The 27277-nt window shown below is 48.5% G+C and overlaps 1 protein-coding gene across 1 annotated transcript in view; it reads right to left on the bottom strand.

Annotated features, from left to right (window-relative positions):
- Positions 1–26981, bottom strand: part of ESPN (espin) — a 107005-nt gene extending 80024 nt beyond the window's left edge. Inside the window, exons 1-2 of the mRNA XM_056865078.1 lie at positions 26685–26981; positions 17797–17990 (exon numbers count right to left, since the gene is read on the bottom strand). Coding sequence (XP_056721056.1) covers positions 17797–17990; positions 26685–26981 — 491 coding nt within the window. The remainder of the gene's footprint in view (positions 1–17796; positions 17991–26684) is intronic.
- Between the last annotated feature and the right edge of the window lie 296 nt (positions 26982–27277).

The raw sequence follows: 27277 nt of genomic DNA, 5'->3' as shown, positions 1-27277 counted from the left end.
GCGCTGTCAAGTTGCTGCTGACTTACAACAAGCCAGTCAGGTTTTCAAGGCAAGAGATTAACAGAGGTGGTTTCCATTGCCTGCCTCTCTCTCTCTCTCACTCTATTACCATTTTGGGTGCAGGAAAACAATCAAAATGATTTTTAGCTTGGTCAGTTTCACACCACAAAAGGGCTTCCCCTTGTGTCAGCAGCTGGTACACACCACAGGAATCTACCAGCGAAGTTTGCAAACTTTTCTAGAAATGGTCAATACCCAACATCACCCTTTGGGGGCTCCTTACTCAAAATGCCACCTTAAACTGGTGTGCTTTAAAAAAGAAATACTTTACCACATTACAAAGCAGCACAGCATTTAGAGTCCCACCCACCCCACCCCCAAAATGGGGGAGAGCTCACATGAACTGGTCTACAAGCATTGTGTGTGTGTTAAGTGCCGTCAAGTCGCTTCTGACTCATGGCGACCCTATGAATGAAAGTCCTCCAAAATGTCCTATCTTTGACAGCCCTGCTCAGATCTTGCAAATTGAAGGCTGTGGCTTCCTTTATTGAGTCAGTCCATCTCTTGTTGGGTCTTCCTCTTTTCCTGCTACCCTCAACTTTTCCTAGCATGACTGTCTTTTCCAGTGACTCTTGTCGTCTCATGACATGACCAAAATATGATAGCCTCAGTTTAGTCATTTTAGCTTCTAGGGTCAGTTCAGGCTTGATTTGATCTATAACCCACTGATTTGTTTTTTTGGCAGTCCACGGCAGTCTACAAGCATTACTCATTTGAAATACAGGCCTAAAACAATGTAACCAGATGTATGTCCCATCTAGCGTATTGGAACATTCGATCACTCCTACTGTGGATAGGCAGCACATGTCTTCCCTTAAAAGAAATGGGTTAGGGTCTCTGCATGCTCTGAGTTCACCTCATTCTACTCAGAACAGTGACTCAAGTTCAAACGGTGGGGTGAAGGTCATCCTTCCTATTTTAATTCAAACAACAAACCCCAGCTAGGGGTGGTGGAAATCTGAAAAACACTGCATTTTTAAAAAGTGTTTCTTTTAATTCTTACCTTGTAACTGCATGCTACTGCCAGATTAACAGTGCAATCCAACGCAACGTTACTCCAGTCTAAGACCACTGAAATGAATGGGCTTAGACTGGTGTACCTCTCCTTAAGATTGCACTGTAAATGACATAATTTAGGACTTGAGAACATAAGAAAAGCCCTGCTGGATCAGCCCAAGGCCCAACAAGTCCAGCAGTCTGCTCACACAGTGGCCAACCAGGTGCCTCTAGGAAGCCCCCAAACAAGACCACTGCAGCAGAATCCTGCCTGTGTTTCACAGCACCTAATATAATAGAGGTGCTCCTCTGATCCTAGAGAGAATAGGTATGCATCACGATTAGTATTCATTTTGACTAGCCAGGAATACCCCTCTCCTCTAAGAACATGTCCACTCCCCTCTTAAAGCCTTCCAAGTTGGCAGCCATCACCACATCCTGGGGCAGGGAGTTCCACAATTTAACTGACTTGTTTTCAGCTGTTAGTAAACTAAGAAACGTGTTTAGCATGCTCTTTCCAGCCAGTGGCAGAAAATGGACTTGCATCCTTTCGATACTCCTCTGAGCCGGCAAGCTTATCCCTGCAGGCAAACACGTTCTAATCTGAAAAGAAAAACTGGATAGGGCGGCCTTCTTTCCTGGCTTTTGAGAGTGCCCCAAATTCCATTTCAGAAATCGTGCGGCAGGAGCCATGACACAGAAGGGAGCTGTCGGCACCTACGGATCGGGTTGCAAAGTAACAGAGCCCAGAGCCGGGCCGTTTGCGGGAGGCCCTGCGGACACAGAGTTCTTCCTTGGCGGTGAATAATTCATGTCGTTTCTTAACTAAGGAGGGCAGGCGATCCCAGCAAACGCCAGCACAAAGAGAAGAATGGCATTAAAACAAGGAAGGTCTCTTGGGGCTAATCCGAGGCTAATGAAAAACCTATTTAAAGCTAGGCACTCTCCAACAGCTGCGGCTGGATTGGGGCTTCTGCATGAGGGATGGGAGAGCTGTGCATTTTGTGCTCGAAAAGAATCAGAATTTAGGGCTAACCTAAATTTGCATGGAGATAGATCGCGATGGGTAGTTGTGTTAATCTATCCATAGCAGTAGTAGTAGAAGAAGAGTTGGTTTTTATATGCCGACTTTCTCAACCACTTAAGGGAGAATCAAACCGGTTTACAATCTCCTTCCCCTCCCCACAACAGACACCCTGTGAAGCAGGTGGGGCTGAAAGAGCTCTAAGAGAGCTGTGACTAGCCCACGGTCACCCAGCTGGCTTCATGGTGTAGGAGTGGGGAAACCAACCCAGTTCACCAGATTAGCTTCCGCCGTTCTTGTGGAGGAGTGGGGAACCAACCCTGGTCTCCAGATTAGAGTCCACCGCTCCAAATCACCGCTCTTAATCACAACACCACGCTGGCTCTGAAGAAGTGAGCTGTGGCTCACAAAAACTGAAACCCTACCAGAAATTTTGTTTGTCTTTTAAGGTGCTACTGGACTTTTGCTCTTTTCAATTAATTTGCAGAAATTATGCCCAGTGAAAATGTAGAGGTGGTCTGCATGTAGCAGTTAAAGTGTGACCTAGGAGACTTGGGTTCAAATCCTCCTTCAACCATGAAGGGCTGCCAGGTGACCCTGGGACAGTCACAGCCTCATTGGCTTCACAGAGTTACTGTGCAGATAAAATGGGGTTGGGGAGAAAGAACCAGAAATGTTGTGGGGTAGGGAAGGGAAGGTGATTGTAAGCCCGTTTGATTCTTCCTTAAGTGGTAGAGAAAGTCAGCATATAAAAACCAACTCTTCTTCTTCACTGAGCCCCTTGAAGGAACGGTGGGGTAAAAATATCCTTGTTGGGCAGATATTTTGCTGAACCTGGTTTTGTTGGTCATTTGGGGGAAAGGGAGGCAACAAAGCCAAACTGCACACAGTGGACGGGTTGTGCGATATTTTTGGTAGTGCATAAATATGCCTCCCCTTTTCAGAGACTTTTTTAAAAGGCCCTTTTTGCAACAAAAAAAAAATGTATTCATTTATTTATTGACATTGCGCCTTCCCTGGCCCTTGGCTGACGTCATCACATGCTTAAACAGGGGAGGGGGGAGGGAGACCCAACCTAAAGACAACGCTGGGTACCCAAAGGTTGGATGGAAAAGAACTTAATTGCACTCTAAAATATATTTACTATAAAGTGCTCAGGCAGATATTAAAACCCAGCCTATACGGCAACAAATACAAGGCTGATCGTCTAAAACCACACGCCAAGTGCCCTCGGGCCTTCACCAGTGGTCTAATAAAACATCTTATGCACACATACACATTAATCAACAGAGGAAACAATTTTGTAACAGCCCAGGTATGTATTTATGGATGTACTCCAAATGAACTCTGCACCTACGATGTCAGATTGTTATTAAAAGATGCTTTAAATGGTAAAGGCACGCCAATGTGGAATGCAGTCTGAATATTTCTTTCTGGGCTGGGCTGACCTTACATACAAGGGGTGCATAACCAAGCAGACGATCATCACATGGCCAAATCTGATTGGCTAAGTAGCAGTGTGACATCATCCCCTTCAGCGCCAGCGTGGCGCAGTGGATAAGAGCAGTGGTTTGGAGCGGTGGACTCTAATCTGGAGAACCGGGTTTGATTCCTCACTCCCCCACATGAATGGAGGAGGCTAATCTGGAGAACCAGGTTTGTTTCCCCACTCCTACACATGAAGCCAGCTGGGTGACCTTGGGCCAGTCACAGCTCTCTTAGAGCTCTCTCAGCCCCACCTACCTCACAGGGTGTCTGTTGCGGGGAGGAGAAGGTGATTGTAAGCCGGTTTGATTCTTCCTTAAGTGGTAGAGAAAGTCGGCATATAAAAACCAACTCTTCTTCTTCACTGCATGATCCTTGATTGAGTAGTTTCACCCACGCCACTCAACCAGCTAGGAAGAAAGAGCATTGGGCACCGAGGGAAACACAGCACTCAACAGGAAATGGGAAAACACAGGAATATAGTCCACCATTAAGTGTTCTCCAGGAAGTAATATATATGCCCACACCTCAAAACTGTGTGTAATAAGTTTAATTATATATCAGTAATCACTAGCACAACCCACACTAATTGCCCAGGTTGACTACAGGCAAAATTCAGCACCCCTCCAAGAGATCCTCGCACTACTTTCCTCGGAGTATCTCCCTCCATCTGCCCAAGTGTCAGCTGTTCTGAAGGACCACATGGCCTTAGGGGACCTGCCCTTAGGGGAACCTGCCTGCTAGGTCATAATCCACTTAGCTCACTTGTATTTACCTGTATGGATAATCTGCAACAAAAGGTTCTCGCCCTCCATTGATGTCTACTTGCAGCATGGGCATTTGAGACGGTATGTAACACAGTAGCGGCTTCCACATGGCAGTGATTCTTCCTGTAGCATGGTGTAGTGGTTAAGAGTGGTGGTTTGGAGCGCTGGACTCTGATCTGGAGAACTGGGTTCAATTCGCCACTCCTCCACATGAAGCCAGCTGGGTGACCTTGGGCTAGTTCACAGTTCTCTTAGAGCTCTCTCAGCCCCACTCACAGGGTGTCTGTTGTGGGGAGGGGAAGGGAAGGTGATTGTAAGCCGGTTTGAGTCTGCCTTAAGTGGTAGAGAAAGTCGGCATATAAAAACCAACTCTTCTTCTTCTAGCTGTCATTTGCATTGACAACAGAGCATCCACTGAGAAATTTCCACTGCACTTTCCTTGCCTCAACCCTTTCACTACCAGCCACCACCCCTGTGTCACTGGAGAGCTTCTGGGGGCTTTAAAAAAATGTTAACTGCTAGATCGCTCTAGTGCAATAACGTTATAATGATCGATAGCCACAACCTTTCAGTTCTTCTGAATGCCCAGCTTTCATTTTTTAAAGGTGAGACTGTAGCCCTTTTCTTTGCAGAGATATAAGGGGAAATGTGCACACCTCGTCTTTCTGCAACAAAAAGGGCTATAGACAAATGAATACTGGGCATTCTGAGAAACTAGTAGACTGTAGCAATAGTCTGTTATAATGTTATCATGCTTCAGTGATCTAGCAATTACCAGTTTTTAAAAAAGCCATCTGGCGGCAGGGAAGGATGAAGAAGAAGAAGAGGAGGAGTTGTTTTTTATAGTCTGACTTTTCTAACACTTAAGAATCAAACCATCTTACAACCACCTCCCCTTCCCCTTCTGACAACTGACACCCTGTGAGGTAGGTGGGGCTGAGAGAGCTCTAAGAGAACTGTGACTAGCCCAAGGTCACCCAGCAGGCTTCATGTGGGGGAGTAGGGAAACCAACCTGGGGAAACCAACCACAAAACCCACTGGCTCTCTGGATGATGGCCACGGGGTCTTAGGTCAGTATCAATTCAGCAATGTGAGTAGGATGTTTTTTAAAAACGTGTATTTTCCTGTCCACACGGATTGCAAAGATGCTTTGACTGATCTTTCAAAAACAAAAAAAAAATGAAACCAGGTTTGGGAAAAATCGAAGCAAAGCAGGTGGAAACTCGGAAAGTAAACAATCAGGGTGCTCTAAAAGACCTTACTCCAGTCTGGATGCCAAACCAGAACAAAACCTCTACCTGGAAGCAACCCGTAAAGAATCTGCTAGCCCAAGCAGCGCTTTCATTTCCAGAACTGGAGTTATACTTCATTCTTACTTCCCCTTAAAGTTTACTTCCGAGGAAGTTGTCTACTGTGTTAACTGCTTCCAGATTGGAAAGTGTTAAGCCCAAAACCATGACTCATGCAGAGACATAACAGGCAACCCCTACTGAAGGAAGAAAACGATTGCACCCCTTCATCAGGACTGACTGAATGATCCAATCACCCCTGCCGTGGAGACCCAGTGGAATCAACTGCCCCTGGAAGATAATGACAGGAAGACTGCGGTCCTGGGTGCAAATTTCAATTTCTTGAGAATTATAGCTTCCTTAATATAAAACAAAAAGAGGAGCGAGCCCTAAAGGAAAGCTGAAAGTGCGTGAATGACGCATGATAAAGTATCTAAAGTCACAGGAACAGCTGAATGGGGTAAGAAGAAGAGTTGGTTTTTAAATGCTGACTTTCTCTACCACTTAAGGGAGAATCAAACCAGCTTACAATCACCTTCCCTTCCCCTCCCACAACAGACACCCTATGAGGTAGGTGGGGCTGAGAGAACTCTACGAGAGCTGTGACTAACTCAAGGTCACCCAGATGTCTTCGTGTGTAGGAGTGGGGAAACCAACCCGGTTCACCAGGTTAGCGTCTGCAGCTCATTTGGGGGAGTGGGGAATCAAACCCAGCTCTCCAGATCAGAGTCCCCCACTCTTAACCACTGCACCACGCTGGGTAGTGAATAATTGGGGTCAGAGAGGCTTTAGTGCCCCACAGAGCCCCTGGCCACCCCCAGGGGTGAGCCAAATCGGAAATGATACAACTCTGCTCACTTTGCCTGTCTTATGATGACAAGTTAGGAGCCCTCAGAGAATCACAGGCAGAGGGGAAACAATTGGAAATTCTATTCCTGCAAAATTTTATATGCTCTCCAGGGCAAGAGAAGGCCAAGCTCCTTCGAACATGCTCAGCGCTTAGGGTTGCCAGCTCTGAGTTGGGAAATACCTGGATATTTTGGGGCGGAGCCTGAGGAGGGTGGGGTTTGGAGAGGGGAGGGACTTCAATGCCATAGCGTCCAATTGCCAAAGTGGCCATTTTCTCGAGGGGGAACTGATCTCTGTCACCTGGAGATCAGTTGTAATAGTGGGAGATCTCCAGCCACCACCTGGAGTTTGGCAACCCTATCAGTGCTCATCAATACATTTTGTATTTTTTTTCCTCCTTCTGGATAATTACAAAGTCTTTTTATTTATTTTTAGCACCCCACCTGACAACCCTGACCTTGCCTTTGGGCAGGTCCAGTTTTCCCATTCTCAAGCCACCTTCTGTACCACACCAAGAAATACTCTTGCCATTCTAGAACCAATCTCGATCGGGTAACTAATTAAGACGGGTCAAGAGATTTTCAGCAATTTGCAGAAAGGTAGCCGCAGCCTCTTGCAGAGAAATAAAAGAGGAGCGGACCTCTGATTTATTCAGCAATTTGCAGAACTTGTTCCGGCCTCAAAGAGCAGCTTTCTTGGGGCAACACATGAAGCTGCCTTCTACTGAATCAGACCCTTGGTCCATCAAAGTCAGTATTGTCTGCTTAGACCGGCAGTGGCTCTCCAGGGTCTCAGGTAGAGGTCTTTCACCAACCTGCCCAGTCCCTTTAACGGGAGATGCCAGGGATTGAACCTGGGACCTTCTGCATACCAAGCAGATGCTCTACCACTGAGCCACGGCCCCTCCCCTAAACATTTCCATTTATTTCCAAAATGTGACATACAGAGACCCTTGCCGATAACCTGCACCCTGCGGTCTTCGTTTTGCCAAACAGACTGCAAAACATCTCCCTTGTCAAGGAGTTCAACTACAAGCTGGTGGTTAATTACAGCGCCGCCTCCCTTCTTCCCAGGGTATTTATAGGTCAATCTTGCACCCCCATCATGGAAAATGAGATTAAAAGCCTTTTAATCCGCAAAGCAGAACTCCGCCATCTCCAGCCGGCCTGCTTTCATGATCGGTGGCAATTCTGCATCAGCCGGCCAGCCGAACGGGGCTTCCTAAACTAACAGCTGACCACGCTGCTGGCACCAAATGGTAGCTTCCCAGTACAGATCCAGATGGCCAGCTCCGGCGGAATACAGGCCCATCTGGCGAAGAGCGGGCTAAGTGTTTTGCCCCTGCCAGGCGGCTATTTAACCCACAGGCGGGTTCACGGGCAGAGGGCAGAACAGCACATCTTAAGGGTGAAGCTGACGGCACGTCTCAAGGGTGAGGGTTACAGCCATCGCTGGGACTCGCCCTCGTCCCAGAAACTAAATCAAGGATGGAAAGGAAACGGGGAATGAGGGGGCAGAGTTTGGACATGGCAAGGGTTGCCAACTAGGCAGGGAAGTTTTGGTTTGTTTTTGCCATCTTCAGGGCATGGAGTAGGGGTCACTGTGGGTGCGTGTGGGGAGACGTAGTTGTGAATTTCCTGCATGGTGCAGGGGGTTGGAATAGATGACCCTGGCGGTCCCTTCCAGCTCTCTATGATTCTATGATTCCTCCGGCATCTCACCTAGCATGCTCCTTTACTTAATTACTTCATATGCTGTTTGCCTTTTTCACTGAGACTCAAGGCAGATCACACAATTAAAAGCAAGGCAAATAAAGATGGCATAATGCAACTAAAAACCATGCATACAAGGTCTATATTATATAAGCACACAATGCAATGAAACCGGAGCGCAAGGTAGAGAAGACCATACTCCGAATAGAATATACAATGAACAATATCGTGAGCTGCTTACAATTGCACAAACGTTAACCTCAGAATCACAAAGTCAGAGAAGATGGATGGGGTCACCCTCCAAAAACGCAGGAGAGCAGCTGCAAGAAGCAGGCACCATGACGCACCCCAAGGAAAAGGTGTTAGCCAAGTTTCAGGGGTGCAGCTGGAGTTTCCCATATAATATAATCAGGAGATACGGAGCCTGACCCCAAGCAAGAATGGCACTTCCCATCCCGAGAATAATCTGCCAGCTAGCATTCCGGTAATCAGCAGAAGCAAGACATCATACTTTTAACACACCCTTCCTTCTGGGGCTTCAGGGCTCCTTGTCTGATAATCTTGCTCATCGGGAAGCCTTGTTCAAGCCAACCTCACACAATCGAGCCTAGCTTGCCGCTTGGCGACAGCCCCATTGCACACGGATTGTCAAGTGGGACCCATACACTAAAAACTGACTCCCAGAGCAGGGACTCGGGCAGAGACTCAACAGGCCTCCTCCTCCAAGGGCAGTTGCTTCTGCTACCTCTCTGCTTGGGGAAGGCTGGAATGATCCAATGATATTTCATGCAGAGGTGCAACAGACTTACCCGCCCTTGGCAGAAGCTCAGTGGAAGTCTAGACTGGAGAAGGGCACAACACAAAGACTGAGGCCATGACTCGGTGGTAGAGCATCTGCTTTGCATGGAGAGGCTGCAGGTTCAAACCCTGGCACCACCAGTTAAAATGCAGCAGGTGATGTGAAAGACATCTACCCGAAACCTTGGAGAGCTGCTGCCAGTCAGAGTAAACAGTACTGTCCCTGATAGACCGATGGTCTGAATCAATATAAAGCCAGCTTCATGAGAGTTATAAACACTTTGGAGCTATGGGGTGGTGGTGACAGAAACGTTGGGGGGGAACAGAAATATATACAAAACTTACTTCGGTCTCAGCCTAAACTTATTTTACTGCTTTAGCAACATAAAAGAGATTATTTATAATGTTGCGTACAAAATCATACTATTTGGTACATTTACAAAGTTTAAGAAGTATAAACAGATTTAGCAGTATCTCTACCTTTAAGAAATGGATGCCCTCTGAGATCTCAGGGCCCAGCAACCCCCACAACATTGCCAGCCTTCAAACCTCGGTTTCTGTTAGTAAAAGGGTGAGGACAGGACCCTTTCCAGGGATATTTTTGCCTCCCAGTCCACACCTGCTCCCTTCCCTCCTGCCCTGAAGGGAGGATTCACTGGGACCAGGTCCAGCAGCAAACATCAAACAACGTGCTACCACGCATTCTGCGCAACTCAGCCAGGTGCAGCAGTGGCTTCGACTTGATGCCACACAACTTGCCTGGGCTCAGCAACAGCCGGCACAAAAGCCTGCTGGGTGACTTTGGGCCAGTCACACACACTCTCAACATAACCCACCTCACAGGGTTGTTGGGAGGATAAAACAGAGGAGAGGAGAATGATGCAAGCAGTTTTGGGTCCCAACTGTGGAAGAAGGCAGGGTATAAACAAATACATAAAGCTGAAGACTGGGGAGGCAGATAAAAGAAAAGTCGGTTTGGTGAGTAGGAAGGAGAGAAGGAAGCAAGGAAAGGGGGCTGCCAGGAGGAATGAAAGAGGAAGTAGTGTGGGGAAGGGGTTACAGGGGGGAAATGAAGGGATCCTGACAAGCTCTCGCAGGTTCCCTGCTTGCAAATATTTATTTCTTGCATGCAGGTTGGGGATTACTGCCCGAGCCACTTAGAAGCAGGTTCCAAAAACCTCAGAACACCAGAGATTCTGCAACATGTAGGAAAGGGAAAGAACAGCATGTAGGCGCATGCTTCAAAATATCCCCCCACCCCAGATCCCACCCTGGTGACCAAGAGACATCATCCAAAAAGCACACGTGAAGACAAGCCACGCAGGGCGCACACTCCCACACCTCCTGCGCTTCCCGAACATGAAAAGGCGCCCCTGCCACGCATCTGAACCCCGCACCCCACCCCCAGCCTTCCTTGCAGACAAGCTTAATCCATTTGCATAACCTCCGGCTGGAACAAAGGCCGCTGTGTTATCACCCCTTTCCAAAAGCACAGCGCGCAAATCCCCAGCAGCACCCTGCGTTCACGGCAAGCCATATTTCCATCAAGTTTTAAAACTCGCTTTGTTAGCCGAGCGTTTGGAGAGAGGCGCTCAACTTCCCGCCACGATAAAGCTGTCACGCCGGGGTTGAAAGGCCCGGCTTTTTGACAAAACGAGAACAAATCTTTACAGCAGCCGAGCTGGTCGGCTTCCTGTCTGGTCATCTGTGGGAGCGGGGGTTTTGTTGTCACTCCCAGGGAAGGAAGGGACCGCTTCGTGCAAACACCTGTGCAGGATAAAAGGATCGCACAAACTGTGGCTTCGCATGAGCTTGCCATAAAAGCAGCCCAGGAAGAAGACAGTTTTGCAAGGCTGACCAGGATGCCGCTGGCTACATCCCTTTAGCCCAGGACGTCCATGATGAATAACTCAGCTTGCACACAAATCTTTCCTTTCCCTAGATTTAACCCATCAACCACTTCACACTTTAAAAAGGGGAAATGAACTTTAATTTTTCCTTGACACTATAAAGAGAAATGTTGCCACATCTCTCACGCAATCGACCGATCTATTTGACAGCAGATAACGCAGTATCCACCCCTCAGAAAGCGCCTTTAGCTGTTTTATCCAGGGAGTGATATATTTATTTCATGCAATTTTATTTTGTGGACTGTACACACAAACCAAACAAAGGGTCTTGAGGCACCTCAGAAACTGCAGTGGGGTTCTTCTGTCTGACAAGAAGAAGGAGGAGGAGAAGGTGGTTTTTATATGCCGACTTTCTCTACCACTTTAAGGAAGAATCAAACTGACTTACAATCACCTTCCCCTCCCCTCCCCACAACAGACACCCTGTAAGGTAGGTGGGGCTGAGAGAGCTCTAAGAGAGCTGTGACTAGCCGAAGGTCACCCAGCTGGCTTCATGTAGAGGAGTGGGGAATCAAACTTGGTTCTCCAGTTCAGAGTCCACCACTCCAAACCACTGCTCTTAACCACCACACCACGTTGGCTCTCAGACTAGGATCGGGCATCCTGGATTCCAATCCCTACTTGCCATGAAACTGGGCCAGTCACCCTCTCTCAGTCTAATCTACCCAACAGGGTTGCTGTGACAATAAAAATGGAGGAGTGGGGAGAACTGTAGATGCTGTCCTCAGCCCCTCAGAGGAAAGACTGGGGTAAGAAGGTACTAAATAAGAAGATATTTATTGTGGAGCTTGTGGCCCGCTTTGTCAAATGTGCATATATTAAGTGTGCAAATATGGAGGGGGAGGGGGATAAAACATGGGACCCAAAGAAGGCCATCCCTGCATGTCTATGCCAAACTCAAAAAGGGGTCCATTCCCCAAAGTAAAAAGTGATGAGGTTCAGCATGCCAGTTCGACATCCAAAGCAGGGCAACTGATTTCTGCAGTAGGAAATCATCTATTAAGCTGCACTCAAACGCGGGGAAGTTCCTTCCGAAGCAGACCATCGGGCCATGAAATTCAGCACCATCTCCCAGATGGACAGTGGTCGCTTATGCATGGTCCGTTTAGCCTCCTTCATTCCCCCTGTTTCAGCCAGGATCGAAGTAACCAGGGTTGGGTCAAACTGTATGCATTGGCTGGAATGATCAGGGATAAAACCCTGTGCTGATGGAGGCATGAATAGAAAAGCAGTCTCCCAAGTTCAAATCAAGTCCCACCCCTTTAATTGCTGCTCTGTAATTGGCTCACCTCATGCGAGAACATTTCCATCCCCCCCCCAGACCCAACCACCGCATAAAAAAGCATTTTAAGAACAAAAAACGGAGCCATTTGAAAGAAGTGGGGGCGGGCGAAATCCAAGCCTCCTTTTAAAAAAGCCTTTCTCTTCGAAAGAGCTCCCGGGAAGCCCTTGAATCCCTCCCTGCCTCTTTACACGCTTCTTTGTGATTGGCTGTGAGAGATGCCAATTTTCTAGGCTTCCCTTGTATGACTATCAGCACTTGAACAACCAGAACAGAAGAGGGATTTGGAAAGGGGGGAGGGAAGCTCAATGCGAGGCAGGCATATGCACGCTCTTTCAATCTGGTTTGAGCCAGGAAAGATGGTTTGACTCGGGTAAGAAGAGGAATGGGAAAAGCCGAGTTCGTTTAAGGTTGAAAGGGGGTTGAGCCGCAAAGGAAAGAGGTAACGTGCATTTTCAAAAACTTGATCCTGGCTGAAACAGGGAATGAAGGAGGCTAAACCGACCATGCATAAGTGACCAGCGACTCCCTAGAACAGGGGCCAGCCACCTTTCAGATTTACAGAGCCAAACTGCATCAAAATTCGGGCCAAGAGGACAAAAAAGAGCTAGTATAAGAAAGCCTATTTCTGTAATAAACAACGTTACCACATCATCAAAATGCTGGTTAATAATCCTTCAAGTGTCCGCAGCCCAAACACTGGCTGCTGCCAGTCTTCTATTAGAAAGTGGCAGACATGAGGTCCTGCGATAAGCCATCAATATACACAGGAGCACCCCACGTAATTGCTCTACTGCACTGGCATAAATCTGTGTATGGATTACTAGCAGTTGTTCCCTTCTACCCTTTCCCTATCTATAAAGCATCTCTAAGGAGCACTTTAGTCTCACCCCAACCTTTGCTGGCCAATCTTTGCTGGCTTCACGTACTGGTTTTTCTAGCATCCCTCCTAGTCTTTGAATAGACCTTAAAGATTTCCTGTTCTTTCTTTCTTTTAGAGCTATGCTTGGTTCCATACCGAGACATATAAGAACATAAGAAAGGCCATGCAGGATCAGTTCAAGGTCCATCAAGTCCAGCAGTCTGTTCCCAAAGTGGCCAACCAGGTGCCTCTGAGAAGCCCCCAAACAAGACGACTGCAGCAGCCCCATCCTGCCTGTGTTCCACAGCACCAAATATAATATATAGGTTGCAGACTCCTCCTCTGGGATCTCAGGCACAGAATGGCCCCCCTCTACACCAGCTACCAGAGACCCTTACAGCAGAGATGCCAGAGATTGAAACAGAACCCTTCTGCATGCCAAGCAGGCAATTTAACCCTGAGCCACTGTCCTGCACCTTAAACTGAATCACAATCGAGGAAGGGGCCGTGGCTTAAGGGTAAACTTTTCCAAACAGAACAATGCAGGCAGGCAGGGACACCTGACATTTTCTCTGTATGGGTAAAGTGTAGATGACTGGAGAAGGCGATGGCAAACCACCCCGTAAACATAGTCTGCCTAGTAATTGTCATGATGTGGAGTCACCCCATAGATCAGGAATGACCCTGTGAACACATGAAGCTGCCTTATACTGAATCAGACCCTTGGTCCATCAAAGTCAGTATTGTCTACTCAGACTGGCAGCGGCTCTCCAGGGTCTCAGGCAGAGGTCTTTCACATCACCTACTTGCCTAGTCCCTTTAACTGGAGATGCTGGGGATTGAACCTGGGACCTTCTGCATGCCAATCAGATGCTCTACCACTGAGCCACAGCCCCTCTCCTATGCTTGCACAGGGGGCAGCCTTTACCTTTAGGAGTATACATACCTAACATGCAGTGTGATCATAAACAGAGTTACACCCCTCTAAACCCACTGAAGTCAATGGATTTAAAAGGATGTAGTTCTGGTAAGGACTGCACTGATGAGTTATCAAGATCACACTGCCCCAAGCAGTACACATGAAGCTACCTTATACTGAATCAGACCATCCATCCATCAAGGTCAGTATTGTCTACTCAGACTGGCAGTGGCTCTTCCAGTATTTCAAGTGGAGGTCTTTCGCATCACCTACCACCTGGCCCTTTTAACTGGAGATGCCGGGGACTGAACCTGAGACTTTCTGCATGCCAAGCAGATGCTCTACCGTTGAGCCATGGCCCTTCCCCTACAGCAGAATGAGGTGTCATTTGTCAGGCTCCAAATCTCTTTGCTATCCCTGGTGGCAATCCTAAGCCCAAGGAGGCCTCTACTGACGTGTGTGCGTCAGAAGGAGTCAACTTCAGGAACCACAGTGACATCGGTTCAATCCAAGGCCCAGCATTAACTACTCGGCAGACAATCCAGAGGAAGAGAACGGACTCCCAACTGACTCACATGAACACATGAAGCTTCCTAATACTGAATCAGACCCTTGGTCCATCAAAGTCAGTATTGTCTACTCAGACCAGCAGCGGCTCTCCAGGGTCTCAGGCAGAGGTTTTTCACATCACCTACCTGCCTAGTCCCTTTAACTGGGGATGCCGGGGATTGAACCTGAGACCTTCTGCATGCCAAGCAGATGCTCTACCACTGAGCCACAGTCCCTCCCCAGGGGCTCAGAGGTCAGGGCTTCAGGAGCTGGAATCTGCCTCCACCTCACCAATTATACATCCCCCATGCTCTGCTAACTCCCACTCTCCCAAGCAGGTGCCTATCCAAGGCTCTGCCCCTCTCCGCTAAGGGGCAGGATTTGATCCTTTGGCAGGCCCTTTAGGTCAAGAAGGTCCAACGGGCTGTCACTCCAAGCCTGTGACTGTCTCCAAACTCAGCAGCCAGAAAAACTTTGATTCCCCCGCACATTCACTCCATACTGTGCCCTAGCCTCATAATTTCACTACATTCCATACATTCCCCCACCATCACTGCATGTACTGCGAAGCAGGACCATGGAAACGTGGGACATCATGACATCACAATACAAGTTAAGCATCAACAGACCTTACATACAGGGGGGAGGCCAAAAGATTTAAGGGACAGGACTTCTCAAAAAGCATACAAAAGAGGGCAACGCTTGCACAAGCCAATTGACATTCCTAGATGCAAAATTACACCTAAATTACTATAATTTAAGCAGAAACACAATTTACCATATTGCCTGCTCTAAGAAGACAAGAAGAGCCTAGAGGACAAGTGGTCCATCTTGTCCGGCATCCTGTGTCATGCAATGGCCAACCAGTTGCCCTGGAAAGGCCGATCCCCAGAGCATAAAGGCCAGCCATATCCCTTTCTAAAGCTATGCATACTCGGGGCCACCACTACGTTCCTCTGGAAGCGAATCCCATGGTTTAATTTATCTCCTGCAAATCAACTTGCCCACCGCTCATTTATTTAAAACATTTCTATCCCACCTTTCCACCCCAATAGGTGAACACCAAAACACTAAAAATTTCAACTAACAATAAAGTCTATATAAAATAAGACATTCAATTTAAAAAAACAAAAAACAAAAAACACACACCCCATAAACAGATCAACATACGTAACAACCCAATAAGGGAGGAAGGCCAAGAAGACTAAAAGAAGTCCTCACCCATTGGCAGAAGATGATGATAAGAGGGAGACAGATGTGTCTCTCTGGAGGTGGAATTCCACAGTTTTGGTGCCACAACCAAGAAGGCCCTTTCTCGAGTTGCCATCCACCTAACCTCAGATGGCATGGGCAACCAAACGAGGGCCGTAAAAATGAGTTATTTTTCTCCATGCAAGAAGAGAACATGTGGGCCCCTATGAGGGGGCCCTTTCTCTCCCACATAGAGCAGCTGGGGAGAAGACATTTGCAGTGGAAAAACTGCAGGAAAGAGAAGAACTGAACAGCCTCCCACCCTCTTCAACTCTGACTGAAGCTTGTATGTGGCTTTTCATTTAAGAACAATGTACAGCAGAGTGTTCGTGTGTCTCTGCACACCATTTCAATAGACTTTCATAGGCTTGTGGGGGGAAATATCTTTCTTCCCCCAAGCCCTCTGGGGTGCTCCGAACCTAACCCTGACACACCCGCCCAGAAGATAAGACACCTTCTATACCATGAAAACACACCCATTAGTTCCACCATGCTAAGGTCTCCCCACAGTGGCGCCATATACCGCAGCCGCCGCATACAAGCAATAGCCGTGACGCATAGAGATGCTTCCCAGGCCTAGTGCGCACATGAATATTTATCACTTGATGGGTGCAACACTATGCATCAGCTTGCTTAGGAGCTGAATGGGCCAGTCGCAGGTAGAGAAAAGTCCCCTATCGGGTTCCGACACTCTTGAATGGAATCAAAGTCGCCCTCTCCATTTCCAGTCACCAAAATGTCAAATGAGCATGGGAGAAGGCAAGAGGTGGGGGAAGGGGAGGGGCAGTGGGTTTATGGACCAGCTTTGAGCCATGAAAATCAACCCACCTGTCCAATAACCTTTAGAGACAGAGGCCCACATTACAGAAAGCAAAGACACAAAAAGAAGAGAAAAAAGCTAGGCAAGGGTGGTCCGGTGGGACCCTGCCTAGTTCCCGCTAGTGTGGCAGCTTGGGACCTCAGAAAAAGAAGAACTGGTTTTTATACCTCACTTTTCTCTAGCCAGCGTGGTGTAATGGTTAGGAGTGGCAGACTCTGATCTAGAGAACCGGGTTTGATTCCCCACTCCTCTACATGAGTGGCAGACTCTAATCTGGTGAACCGGGTTGGTTTCCCCACTCCTACAAAGCCATCTGGGTGACCTTGGGCAAATCACAGCTCTCTTAGAGCTCTCTCAGCCCCACCTACCTCACAAGGTGTCTGTTGTGGGGAGGGAAGGGAAGGAGATTGTAAGCCGGTTTGATTATCCTTTAAAGGTAGAGAAAGTCGGCATATGAAAACCAACTCTTTTTCTTCTACTAATACTACTACTACCTTTGTGTGTGTGTGTGTAAAGTGCTGTCAAGTCGCAGCTGACTTATGGCGACCCCTTTTTTTTGGGGGGGGGTTTCATGGCAAGAGACAAACAGAGGTGGTTTGCCAGTGCCTTCCTCTACTACCTTTAAGAAGTCTGAAACCAGTTTATAATCTCCTTCGCGTCCTCTCCCCACCACAGACACCTTGTGAGGTAGATGGGGCCGAGAGAGTTCGGAGAGAACTGTGACTGGCTCAAGGTCACCCAGCAGGCTGCGTGTGGAGAAGTGGAGAAACCAACCCGGTTCACCAGATTAGAGTCTGCCGCTCATGTGGAGGAGTGGGGAATCAAACCCGGTTCTCCAGATCAGAGTCCACCGCTCTTAACCACTACACCATGCTGACTCCCAGCATCTGTGTGGAACACTTTCTTTTTCTCCCTGTGCAACGGGGCAGAGACTAATCCGTTCTCAACACCATGCACACACGCTATTCCATTCTGCAGCAGAACATCCAGAATATCTCACTTTCGATTTCAAACATGCACTGTCACATTGAAAGGCGCATTCACGGAGTGCCAGGGGAGATGCAGGCATTTCAGGCACACCGATACCTTGCGTATCCATCCACTGGTGGCCGTACAGCAAAGCTGGTGGCCCTAAGCACACTGCAATCTCTCCCAATGGGCTCTGAGAAACCCAACTTGCCCGTGCTCCCTCCCAGGGTGAACCTTTCTTTCCCTCTCTTACCTGGGGCAGTGCCCGATGAGGAGTCGCAAGGAAGGGAAGTCTCCTTTGGCTGCGGCGTAGTGAACCGGCAACACGCCCGTGTCCGTGGCTGCCAGCGGGTCGCTGCCCCCGAAGCGGAGGAGCCAGTCGATCACTTCGTGGTGGGCGAATCGAGCCGCCAGGTGCAAGACCGTGGCGCCGGAATTGTCCGTGTCCTGTGAGGGGCAAAACACAACCCAGGTAATCAGGCTGCACCAAGGAGCACGGGATGTGCCGCTTTGGAGGATGCTGTAGCCGGCGGAAAGAAAAGAAGAAGAGGAGTTGGTTTTTATATGCCGACTTTCTCTACCGCTTAAGGAAGAATCAAACCGACTTACAATCACCTTCCCCTCCCCATAACAGACTCCCTGGGAGGTAGGTGGGGCTGAGAGAGTGTGACTAGCCCAAGGTCATCCAGCTGGCTTCATGTGTAGGAGTGGGGAAATAAATCCAGTTCACCAGATTAGCGTCTGCCGCTCATGTGGAGAAGTGGGGAATCAAACCCAGTTAGAGCATTCAAAACACTTTCAGGCCTGATCCTGGGACAACAAACCCTTTTGTGAAGTTAGGGCCCTCCTTCCAGACCAGAGTTTAACTGTTTTTATGTTTCTTTATGCATTTTACCTCCGGTTTTAATTGTTTTAATGGTGTGCTTTTGTTGGTTTTAATGGCTGCTATTATGTAAATTTTCATTTGTCATCCACCTTGGTTGTCCTTATGAGGGTAGGGAGCCAGCATGGTGGGGTGGTTAAGAGTGCTGGACTCTAATCTGGAGAACCGGGTTTGATTCCCCACTCCTCCACATGAAACCATCTGGGGGGCCTTTGGCTAGTCACAGCTCTCTCTGAACTCTCTCAGCCCCACCTACCTCATAGGGTGTCTGTTGTGAAGAGAGGAAGGGAAGGAGATTGTAAGCCAGTTCGATTCTCCTTAAAAAGTAGAGGAAGTCAACATATAAAAACCAACTCTTCTTCTATAAATATTGTCAAAAATAAAATACTGTGCAGATCACCAGAAGGGCTAGTTCCGCAACGTCTTCTGACCTTCTGTAGGAAATAGCCTAGAACCTCCACCACTTCAAGTGTTTGGGCCAACACAGACCACCAAATGCACACCCATGTATTCTCAGCATCTAATAATGTATCTGTATTTATTTAGATTTCTACCCCGCTCTTCTCCCCAAAGCTGTTTAGGACCTCATGCTCCTCTGTTTTACCCTCGTCACAACAACCCTGTAGCGTAGGTCAGGCTGAGAGTAAGCAACTAGCCCAAAGTCACCCAGCAAGCTCCCATGGCAGAGTGGAGGTTTGAACCGGGGTCTCTCCGATCCAAGCCCAATGCTGTAACCACTACACAGAAGGGTGGATTTTACTCACAGTGAGCTAGCTCCTTTGAAGAACACTGAAAATCAGGATATTAAACATCTGTTTTAGTGCACATGTACAATTGGGGGATCTGAAAGAAAAGAAGAGTCCTCCCCCCTGCTTGGCAATAGCCTGCCCTTAAACAGCTCAGCAAGAGGCTTCAATCAGAAATTATTTTTTTATTATTTAAACGAGGGCTTTAAAATATGTGCCTAGTTCTAAGTACCCACGTGAGATTCGGAGGCAGGACCCCAGCCGCAAAGGCAAGGGCCCTTTTACATGATCAAACCATCCCAGGGGAAACCCTGAAGCAGACAGATTACCAGTCAATCAGGTCATGGATGGCTAGAAACAGAATACGTTATCTGAGCGCGGCTGATCCATCAGAATGCTCCCCCCCAACCTTCATTTCCTGTCTGAACCAAAATGTACTATATTGTGCTTGAGGGAGGAGGGAAAAGACACAGACTTGACCAGCAAAAAACCTTCCTCTCTTGGCCTCAATGGTCTACTTGTACCTTTACTGGGTGGGGGACAATATAGTGTATACCTCCCATGCATATTCATACATACAAGAGCTGATTTCTTCTATTTTCTTTTTCTTCCCCATTGTTCGTAGACTGAGGTCTTGAACGATAAAACCATAACACTTAAATAAGACCCATCTCTAAAAACACCTCCCTTTGTCTCTTCTCTGCAGCCTCCCAAAAACGAGCAACAAAATAAGTACGCTGGGGGGTCAGAGGAACTGAACCTTTTGCTCCAAAGTTGCTCGAGAAGATGTGGAGCATTTGGTAAAACATGATATAATCCATTTTAGCCTAAGTTGCTATACGTAAGGACAGTGCAAAAGGATATGTACCAAAGAGTCCACTGACTGAAGAGGGCAGGGACACAGCCGGTCTGAAAAAGGGATCTTGGGCATATGGCCCAGCAAAACTATTGAAAAGGGGCAATACAAGAGCTGGTTTTTCAGCTATAGCATTTTCCTTTCACGTTGGTGGAAACTGACCCAAAGGAGAGCAACAGCCCAAAGAGGTCGGCGTGAAGAAATCCCAGGGATCCAAAACCCAAAGAGAACAAATGGGGTTGCTTTACGCAGAGTCACACCCTGCCTAGGCCAGAAAAATCTCCTGCAGCAATTCCCAAATCTGTGTAACACGAACAGGCTCATGGGGCAGAGAGTTTGTTTAGTTATCTGCACCCAAATCGCACAACAAATCATTAAAACCCGAAAACACAAAACTATCAGATTAGCAGAAAAGCACCGCAATCGTCATCAGAAAAGGCACCCCCAATTTCAACATGAGAAAGCTAAAATTAGCCACCCAAATAAAATGCCAGGAAGTTTCTGCAGCTGGAAAAACCAGCCCGGCTCTTTTCCTGAGCCCAAAGGCCCTCTTTAAAAGAGCTGTTTTCAACACCAGGAAGGGAGCTGTGCAAATCTCCCTGGGAACTCTACTTCATGGCCAAGGGGCTGCTACCAAAAAGGCCCCTTCCTCTCCCGGCCACTTTCTGCATCCCCAAGAGAGAGGGACTTCTAAAAATGACCTCCATGTTCAGGTACGACGATGTAGGAGAAATCAAGCCTTAAGGAACTTTGATCCCAAACCAGTTAAGGCTTTATACATTAATACCAGACCCAGGGAGTCCAGACACTATCTGGCAGCCAGTACAGATAAAGCAAATAAGGAGACCCCACAAGGACTTAAGGGAAAGGAAATTCCATGTCCCTCCCTATGCAGTTCTGCCTATATTCATGCAGTTGCCCCTTCCCCAACCTGCCCATTTTTCACACCCCAACCCATTTTTCTCCCAGCATCACTTCCCAAACATCTGAACAGGAAGCGTTCTCTCATCTCCACCAGCAGCCCAGTCAACAGTTTTATGGTGGAGGACATTTGGGCAGAAAGACGGCAAGGAGCAAGCAATGTATCTGGGACACAGGGTCACACGAAGAGAGATGGTCCTTCATGACCCGGCTCCCACAGTTTCCTGTTTGGTTTGCGAGCTCAGTTGAAAGTGCCGAGGGTTACCTGTAAAACTCTTCATGACCTGGCTCCCAGGCCGTGAAGAGTTTTACAGGTAAGCCTCAACACTTTTGACCGAGCTCGCAAACAAACAGGAAACCATCGTAGCTGATCTAGAACGGGCGAAACACGTTCGCACTAGCCAGCTGTTAACAGCCGATTGGCCACTGAGGTTTGTATCCATCGGAGTTTCCAGGGTGTCTTCAAGGGCAGCCCCACATAAAAATATATTACAGTAGTCCAACCATAAGGTTACAAAAGCTTGCATCAGTGTGGTCAGGTCGGCTGAATCCATCACAGGGGCTGAGTTGACGAACCAGATGTAGCTGGTAAAAGGTGCCTGTTTCTCAAATAACAGAGCCTGGTCTACAAGCATCTCAAAATCCTTTACCTGATCTGCAAAATACAACCTTGCTCCCTCCAAAATAAGCAGACCCCTTTCCTTGAGGACATCAGCTTTCCCAACCAGCATCATGACTCGCGTGATTGCATGTTCAAAACAAAATCAGATTGGGGTGGGGGGGATCTTGTTGTAAATTTGTACTACTCCCCAAGAAATTATGCTTGGGCCCTGACACCAGCCCCCCACCCACCCAAGAGCTTCTATGGGGCACCAGACAAAGATCCCCCCCCCGAGCATCATCAGATCCAACCCAATAACTGAAATAATGCAAGTCACATAACTTGCCCAGTTACACGGGCACCATGCATTACTAGGGCCCTTGGAGTTTTCTCCCACTTGCTACCCCCCCCCCAGTGGTCCTGCCCGCCACTCCAACCAAGGGAACTAACCTCTAACACCCATTTTGCCTCTACCTCTCACAGAACCTGAACACATGAAGCTGCCTTATACTGAATCAGATCCTTGGTCCATCCAAGTCAGTATTGTCTACTCAGACCGGCAGTGGCTCTCCAGGAACTCAGGCAGGGGTCTTTCACATCACCTACTTGCCTAGTCTCTTTAACTGGAGATGCCAGGGACTGAACCTGGGACCTTCTGCATGCCAAGCAGATGCTCTACCCCTGAGCTACAGCCCCTCCCCTAACTTCTTCTGAAGAGCATAGGCAACCCTGCTACTGAAATGCAAAGTTCTTGGGGTAGGGACCTGTCTCTTTTAAGACCCTACAAAGTCTTGCAAGCAAGTCCCAAAAGGTTATCTGCCCACAATATCTTTTACTACCCTCCTTCTCATATATATACTTGCAGCTTAAAAGGAGCGGTGGGGTGGGAGCCAATTTTTGATAAACTTCCCTGATTGGTCACCTAATAGTAATTCTTACTCGCCATAGGTGACCAGGTTGCTGCAGAGCACATTGACAGCCCTGCGGTCCTCCCCCACTGTGTTCTTCCCCTAAAAGCGTCTGTCTGGCAGAGTCATCTTGAAGCTCTAAACCCCACTGGGCTGTTTGCAACAAGCAGCAAAACTTTAAGGGTCTAATACGTCTAGACCACTGGTTCCCAACCAGGGGTCCGTGGACCCTAGGGGTCCGCGAGAACTAAATTAAGGTCCGTGAAAGAAAGTTATAAACCCATAATAAATTAATATTTTCAATTAAAAGTTCTCTATTATAAAAATATATATATTCAAATATTATTCTAAGTTTAATGTTTAACTAACAGTTATAATTAAAGTTTATTTTCAAATTGTTGGAATTTTAATTTTGAACCTTGGGGTCCCTGCACCGAACAAAAAAGTCCTAGTGGTCCCTGGTCAAAAAATGGTTGGGAACCACTGGTCTAGACTCAAAAGGGGAGGGGGCTGGGGTCAACTGCAGCTGAGGGTCATAATGTCGAGAGCCAGTGTGGTATAGTGGTTAGAGGGCTGGACTAGGATCTGGGAAACCCAGCTAACATCATATGAACACAAGAAAAGCCATGAAGGATCAAACCCAGGCCCATCAAGTCCAGCAGTCTGTTCACACAGTGGCCAACCAGGTGCCTCTAGGAAGCCCACAAACAAGATGGCTGCAGCAGCACCATCCTGCCTGTGTTCCAAAGCACCTAATATATTCGGCATGCTCCTCTGGTCATGAAGAGAATAGGTATGCATCATGACTAGTATCCATTTTAACTAGTAGCCATGGATAGCCCTCTCCTCCATGAACATGGCCACTTCCTTCTTAAAGCCTTCCAAGCTGGCGGCCATCACCACATCCTGGGGCAGGGAGTTCCACAATTCAACTATGCATTGTGTGAAGAAATACTTCCTTTTATCACTTTTGAATCTGTCACCAGCTTCAGCAGATGACCCCATGTTCTAGTATTAGGAGAGAGGGAGAGAAGCTTCTCCCGGTCCACTCTCTCCAAACCATGCATAATTTTACAGAGACCTCTATCATGTCTCCTCTTAACCGCCTTCTTTCCAAGCTAAACAGCCCTAAGCGTTTTAACCGCTCCTCACGGGGCAGTTGCTCTAGCCCACTGATCATTTTGGTTGCTCTTTTCTGCATTCCATTCTGCCATGGAAGCTTGCTGGGTAACGCTGGGCCAGTCGCACATACACCGCCCAGTCTACCTCACAGGGTTATTGTGAGGGTAAAATGGAGGAGAGGAGAGAGGACAAGTAAGTAACTTTAGATCCCCACCAGAGAAAAAGGTAAGGTATCAATGAAATAAACAAACAAATACAATCTCGGCCCCGGGACTTATTTCCAACATAAACGCTCAAGCCATAGAACAGGCCCTGCCGTGATACAGGTGAGTGGACCTCTAAGTCCATGTATGCCCCCCCCCAGCGGCTGAGTCACCCAAGGGACACCTGTTTCAAGGTATTAAGGTGTTACGCAGGACTGACATTTGGAAACACATGCCCTGCGCAGGGACGCTCCGTGGAGAGCCCGGATTGGCTGCAGCCTCCTGCCAGGGGTGCATGGGGAGGCAAATCCAGATTTGCTGCCATGTTGTGTATGGAACGGCCCGGTCCTCGCTTCTTGAACAAGGTGGGAGCGAGAGACAGTCTCCCCGATATTTCAGACAATGTGCAGCTCAGAACTGAAGAATGCCTCTATAGCCAGCCCGCACACTTATCCCATGCGCTGAAACCATGCACTTCCTTAAAGGAGCACAGATTTACCACAGCAGATGCTTCCTTCGTCAGAGGCATCTGATGAAAGGGATCTAGTCCGTGGAAGTTTAGGCTTCCGTACATTTGCAAGAGGCCGCATGATTCTCGTTTGTTTTGGTACCCCCCTGGAATTCCTTCCCCCCCCCCGGGGTTGACTCACTGAATGTTGTTCTCCCCGCCCCCCCAAAAAAACACAGAAAAATTACAAACAGCACCCATGATAAGGGAGAAGTCATACTTTTATGCTGATACCAGCTAGCTCCCAGTATTTGAAGGGCTGCCACTTAGAGGAGGGCAGGGAGCAGTTCCTGTTGGCAGCAGAGGGCAGGACTCGCAATAATGGGTTTAAATTGCAGGCGGAAAGGTACCAGCTGGATATTAGGGGAAACTTTACTACAGTAAGAGTTGTTCTACAGTGGAATCAGCTACCTAGGGAGGTGGTGAGCTCCCCCTCACTGGCAGTCTTTAAGCAGCGGCTGGACAAATACTTGTCAAGGATGCTCTCTAGGCTGAACCTGCATTGAGCAGGGGGGTTGGACTAGATGGCCTGTGTGGCCCCTTCCAGCTCTATGATTCTATGTTTAGCGGAATAAGATGGGCACTCTGTGCATGCTCCTAGGAATGCCAGTCTTTCCTTCCAGGCATGACTATTATGATCAACCATACATTTCAGCGATTGACAACCAGCAAGGTGCTGGACCTGGCTCAAACCCTAGAGGAAAAGGCATCCCTTGTGACTGTGCTGGCTGGAGAAAATGACAGCTTTGGGGGGGGAAGGACTCTGCACCTGCTCAGAAGAGTCGGCATGGTGTAGTGGTTAAGAGCCGTGGAGTCTGATCTGGAGAACCAGGTTTGATCCCCCACTCCTCCGCAAGAGCAGCGGAGGCTAATCTGGTTTGACAAGGTTTGATTCCCCCGCTCTTACATATAAAGCCCGCTGGGTGTCCTTGGGCTAGTCACCGCTCTCTTCGAGCTCTCTCAGTCCCACCTACCTCCCAGGGTGACTGTTTTAAGAAGGGGAAGGGAAAGGCGATTGTAAGCCCGTTTGAGTGTCCCTTAAGCCATGGAAAAAGTCGGCATATAAAAACCAACTCTTCTTCCCTTTCTACCGCACCCATTCCGACCAAGCCCTGAAGCCGAATCCCTCCCAAGATCCTCCCTGCCATGGGCCACTTTCAGACATCCTGAATGATGCACTTTCAATCCCCTTTCAATGCACTTTTGCCGCTGGATTGTAGTGTGTGTGTGTGTGTGTGTGTAAAGTGCTGTCAAGTCGCAGCCGACTTGGCGACCCCCTTTTTGGGGTTTTCAAGAGACCAACAGAGGCGGTTTGCCAGTGCCTTCCTCTGCACAGTGGGTAGCCGTGTTAGTCTGTCTGCAGTAGTAGAAAAGAGCAAGAGTCCAGTAGCACCTTAAAGACTAACAAAAATATTTTCTGGCAGGGTATGAGCTTTCGTGAGTCACAGCTTGAGCTTTTTGTTCGTCTTTAAGGTGCAACTGGACTCTTGCTCTTTCCTCTGCACAGCAACCCTGGTCTTCCTGGGTGGTCTCCCATCCAAATACTAACCAGGGCTGACCTTGCTCAGCTTCCGAGATCGGACCAGATCGGGCTGTACCGCGCCGCCTTCCCTCCTACGGATTGCACTGAACGAAACGGCAACACCCCACTTGCAAACGCTCTTTAAAGTGCACAGAAAGGGGGGCTCGCAAGCGCATGATTCAGGAGGTGGGCAAGGGCCCCCAGCTCCCCGAAACGATCCCCGCTCGGCTTTTTGGCCAGCCCATGGGCCACAGGTTCATATATATATATATATATATATATATATATATATATATATATATATATATATATATATAAATGTGTGTGTGTGTTTTACTACTTTTATCAATTTTTTCGTAAATAGATGTTGATGTATATGTTGATATATTAAATGAAGAAAATTATATATATATATATAATTATATATATATATATTATTTTCTTCATTTAATATATCAACATATACATCAACATCTATTTATGAAAAAATTGATAAAAGTAGTAAAAAACAAAAAAATAATAGTAATTTAAACTTAAAAAGACTTCGCCCTCCCTCTTTTCCATCTAAAAATAAATTGTATATGCTTTTGCTAACAAAATTAATCCACATATTATTTAATTGATCTATACGGTACTTATCTTATCTTGTTAAACTTTGCTAAATGCGGTACCTTAATGTAACCATGATACAAATTGTATGGGAGGGATTACATCAAAGAATATCCTTTAAACGGTCCCGTTAGGGGTTGATTTTCCCAGTAAATGCTCCACGCCTCCCATTCCCCTCCAAAGTGGACATGGTCATTCTGACTGAAGCCCCGGGCCACAGGTGCGACGGGGCGGCGCTCCCTCCGTCCGTCCCTGCGCCTACCTGGACGCGGCCGCCTCCCTGGGCGAGCAGCCACTGCAGGCAGGCCAGGTGGCCGGTGGCGGCGGCGTCGTGGGCGGGCGAGGCGCCGTTGCGGGCCCGTCCGCCGCCGGCCAGGCCGGCCTCCTCCACCAGGTAGCGCAGGCAGTTGAGCTTGCCGGCGCGGGCGGCGTGGTGGGCGGGCGAGGCGCCCAGCGGGTCCCGCAGCGCGGCGGGCGGCAGCAGCCCCTCGCCCTGCAGCGCCTTCAGCGTCTCCACGTCCCCCTGGCGGGCCGCCTGCAGCGCCCGCTCCAGGGCCATGGCCCCCCGACGGCAGCCCAGCCCCCTTCACCGCAGGGGCCGCGCCATGCCCCGCGCGCCGGCCTCGCACCCCGCTGCCCCGGGAAGGAGGAGTGGCGACCGCGGCGGCCGCCCCCTCCAACGCCGCCCCTCCTCCGACGGCAGCCCGGCCCGCTCCCTTCTGCTCTTGTGCCGCTTAGTCCGGGGGAAGGAGGAGCTGGGACCGGGGCGGGGGGCTTCTCGCCCCCTTGAGAGGTTGGGGCTCGGCGGCTCCTCCGACGGCGGCGGCGGCGGCCCGGCCTGCTCTTGAGCCGCTT

The sequence above is a fragment of the Euleptes europaea genome, chromosome 19 (assembly GCF_029931775.1).
Source record: "Euleptes europaea isolate rEulEur1 chromosome 19, rEulEur1.hap1, whole genome shotgun sequence".
Lineage (NCBI taxonomy): Eukaryota > Metazoa > Chordata > Lepidosauria > Squamata > Sphaerodactylidae > Euleptes > Euleptes europaea.
This window is presented reverse-complemented; position numbering and strand designations above follow the sequence as displayed.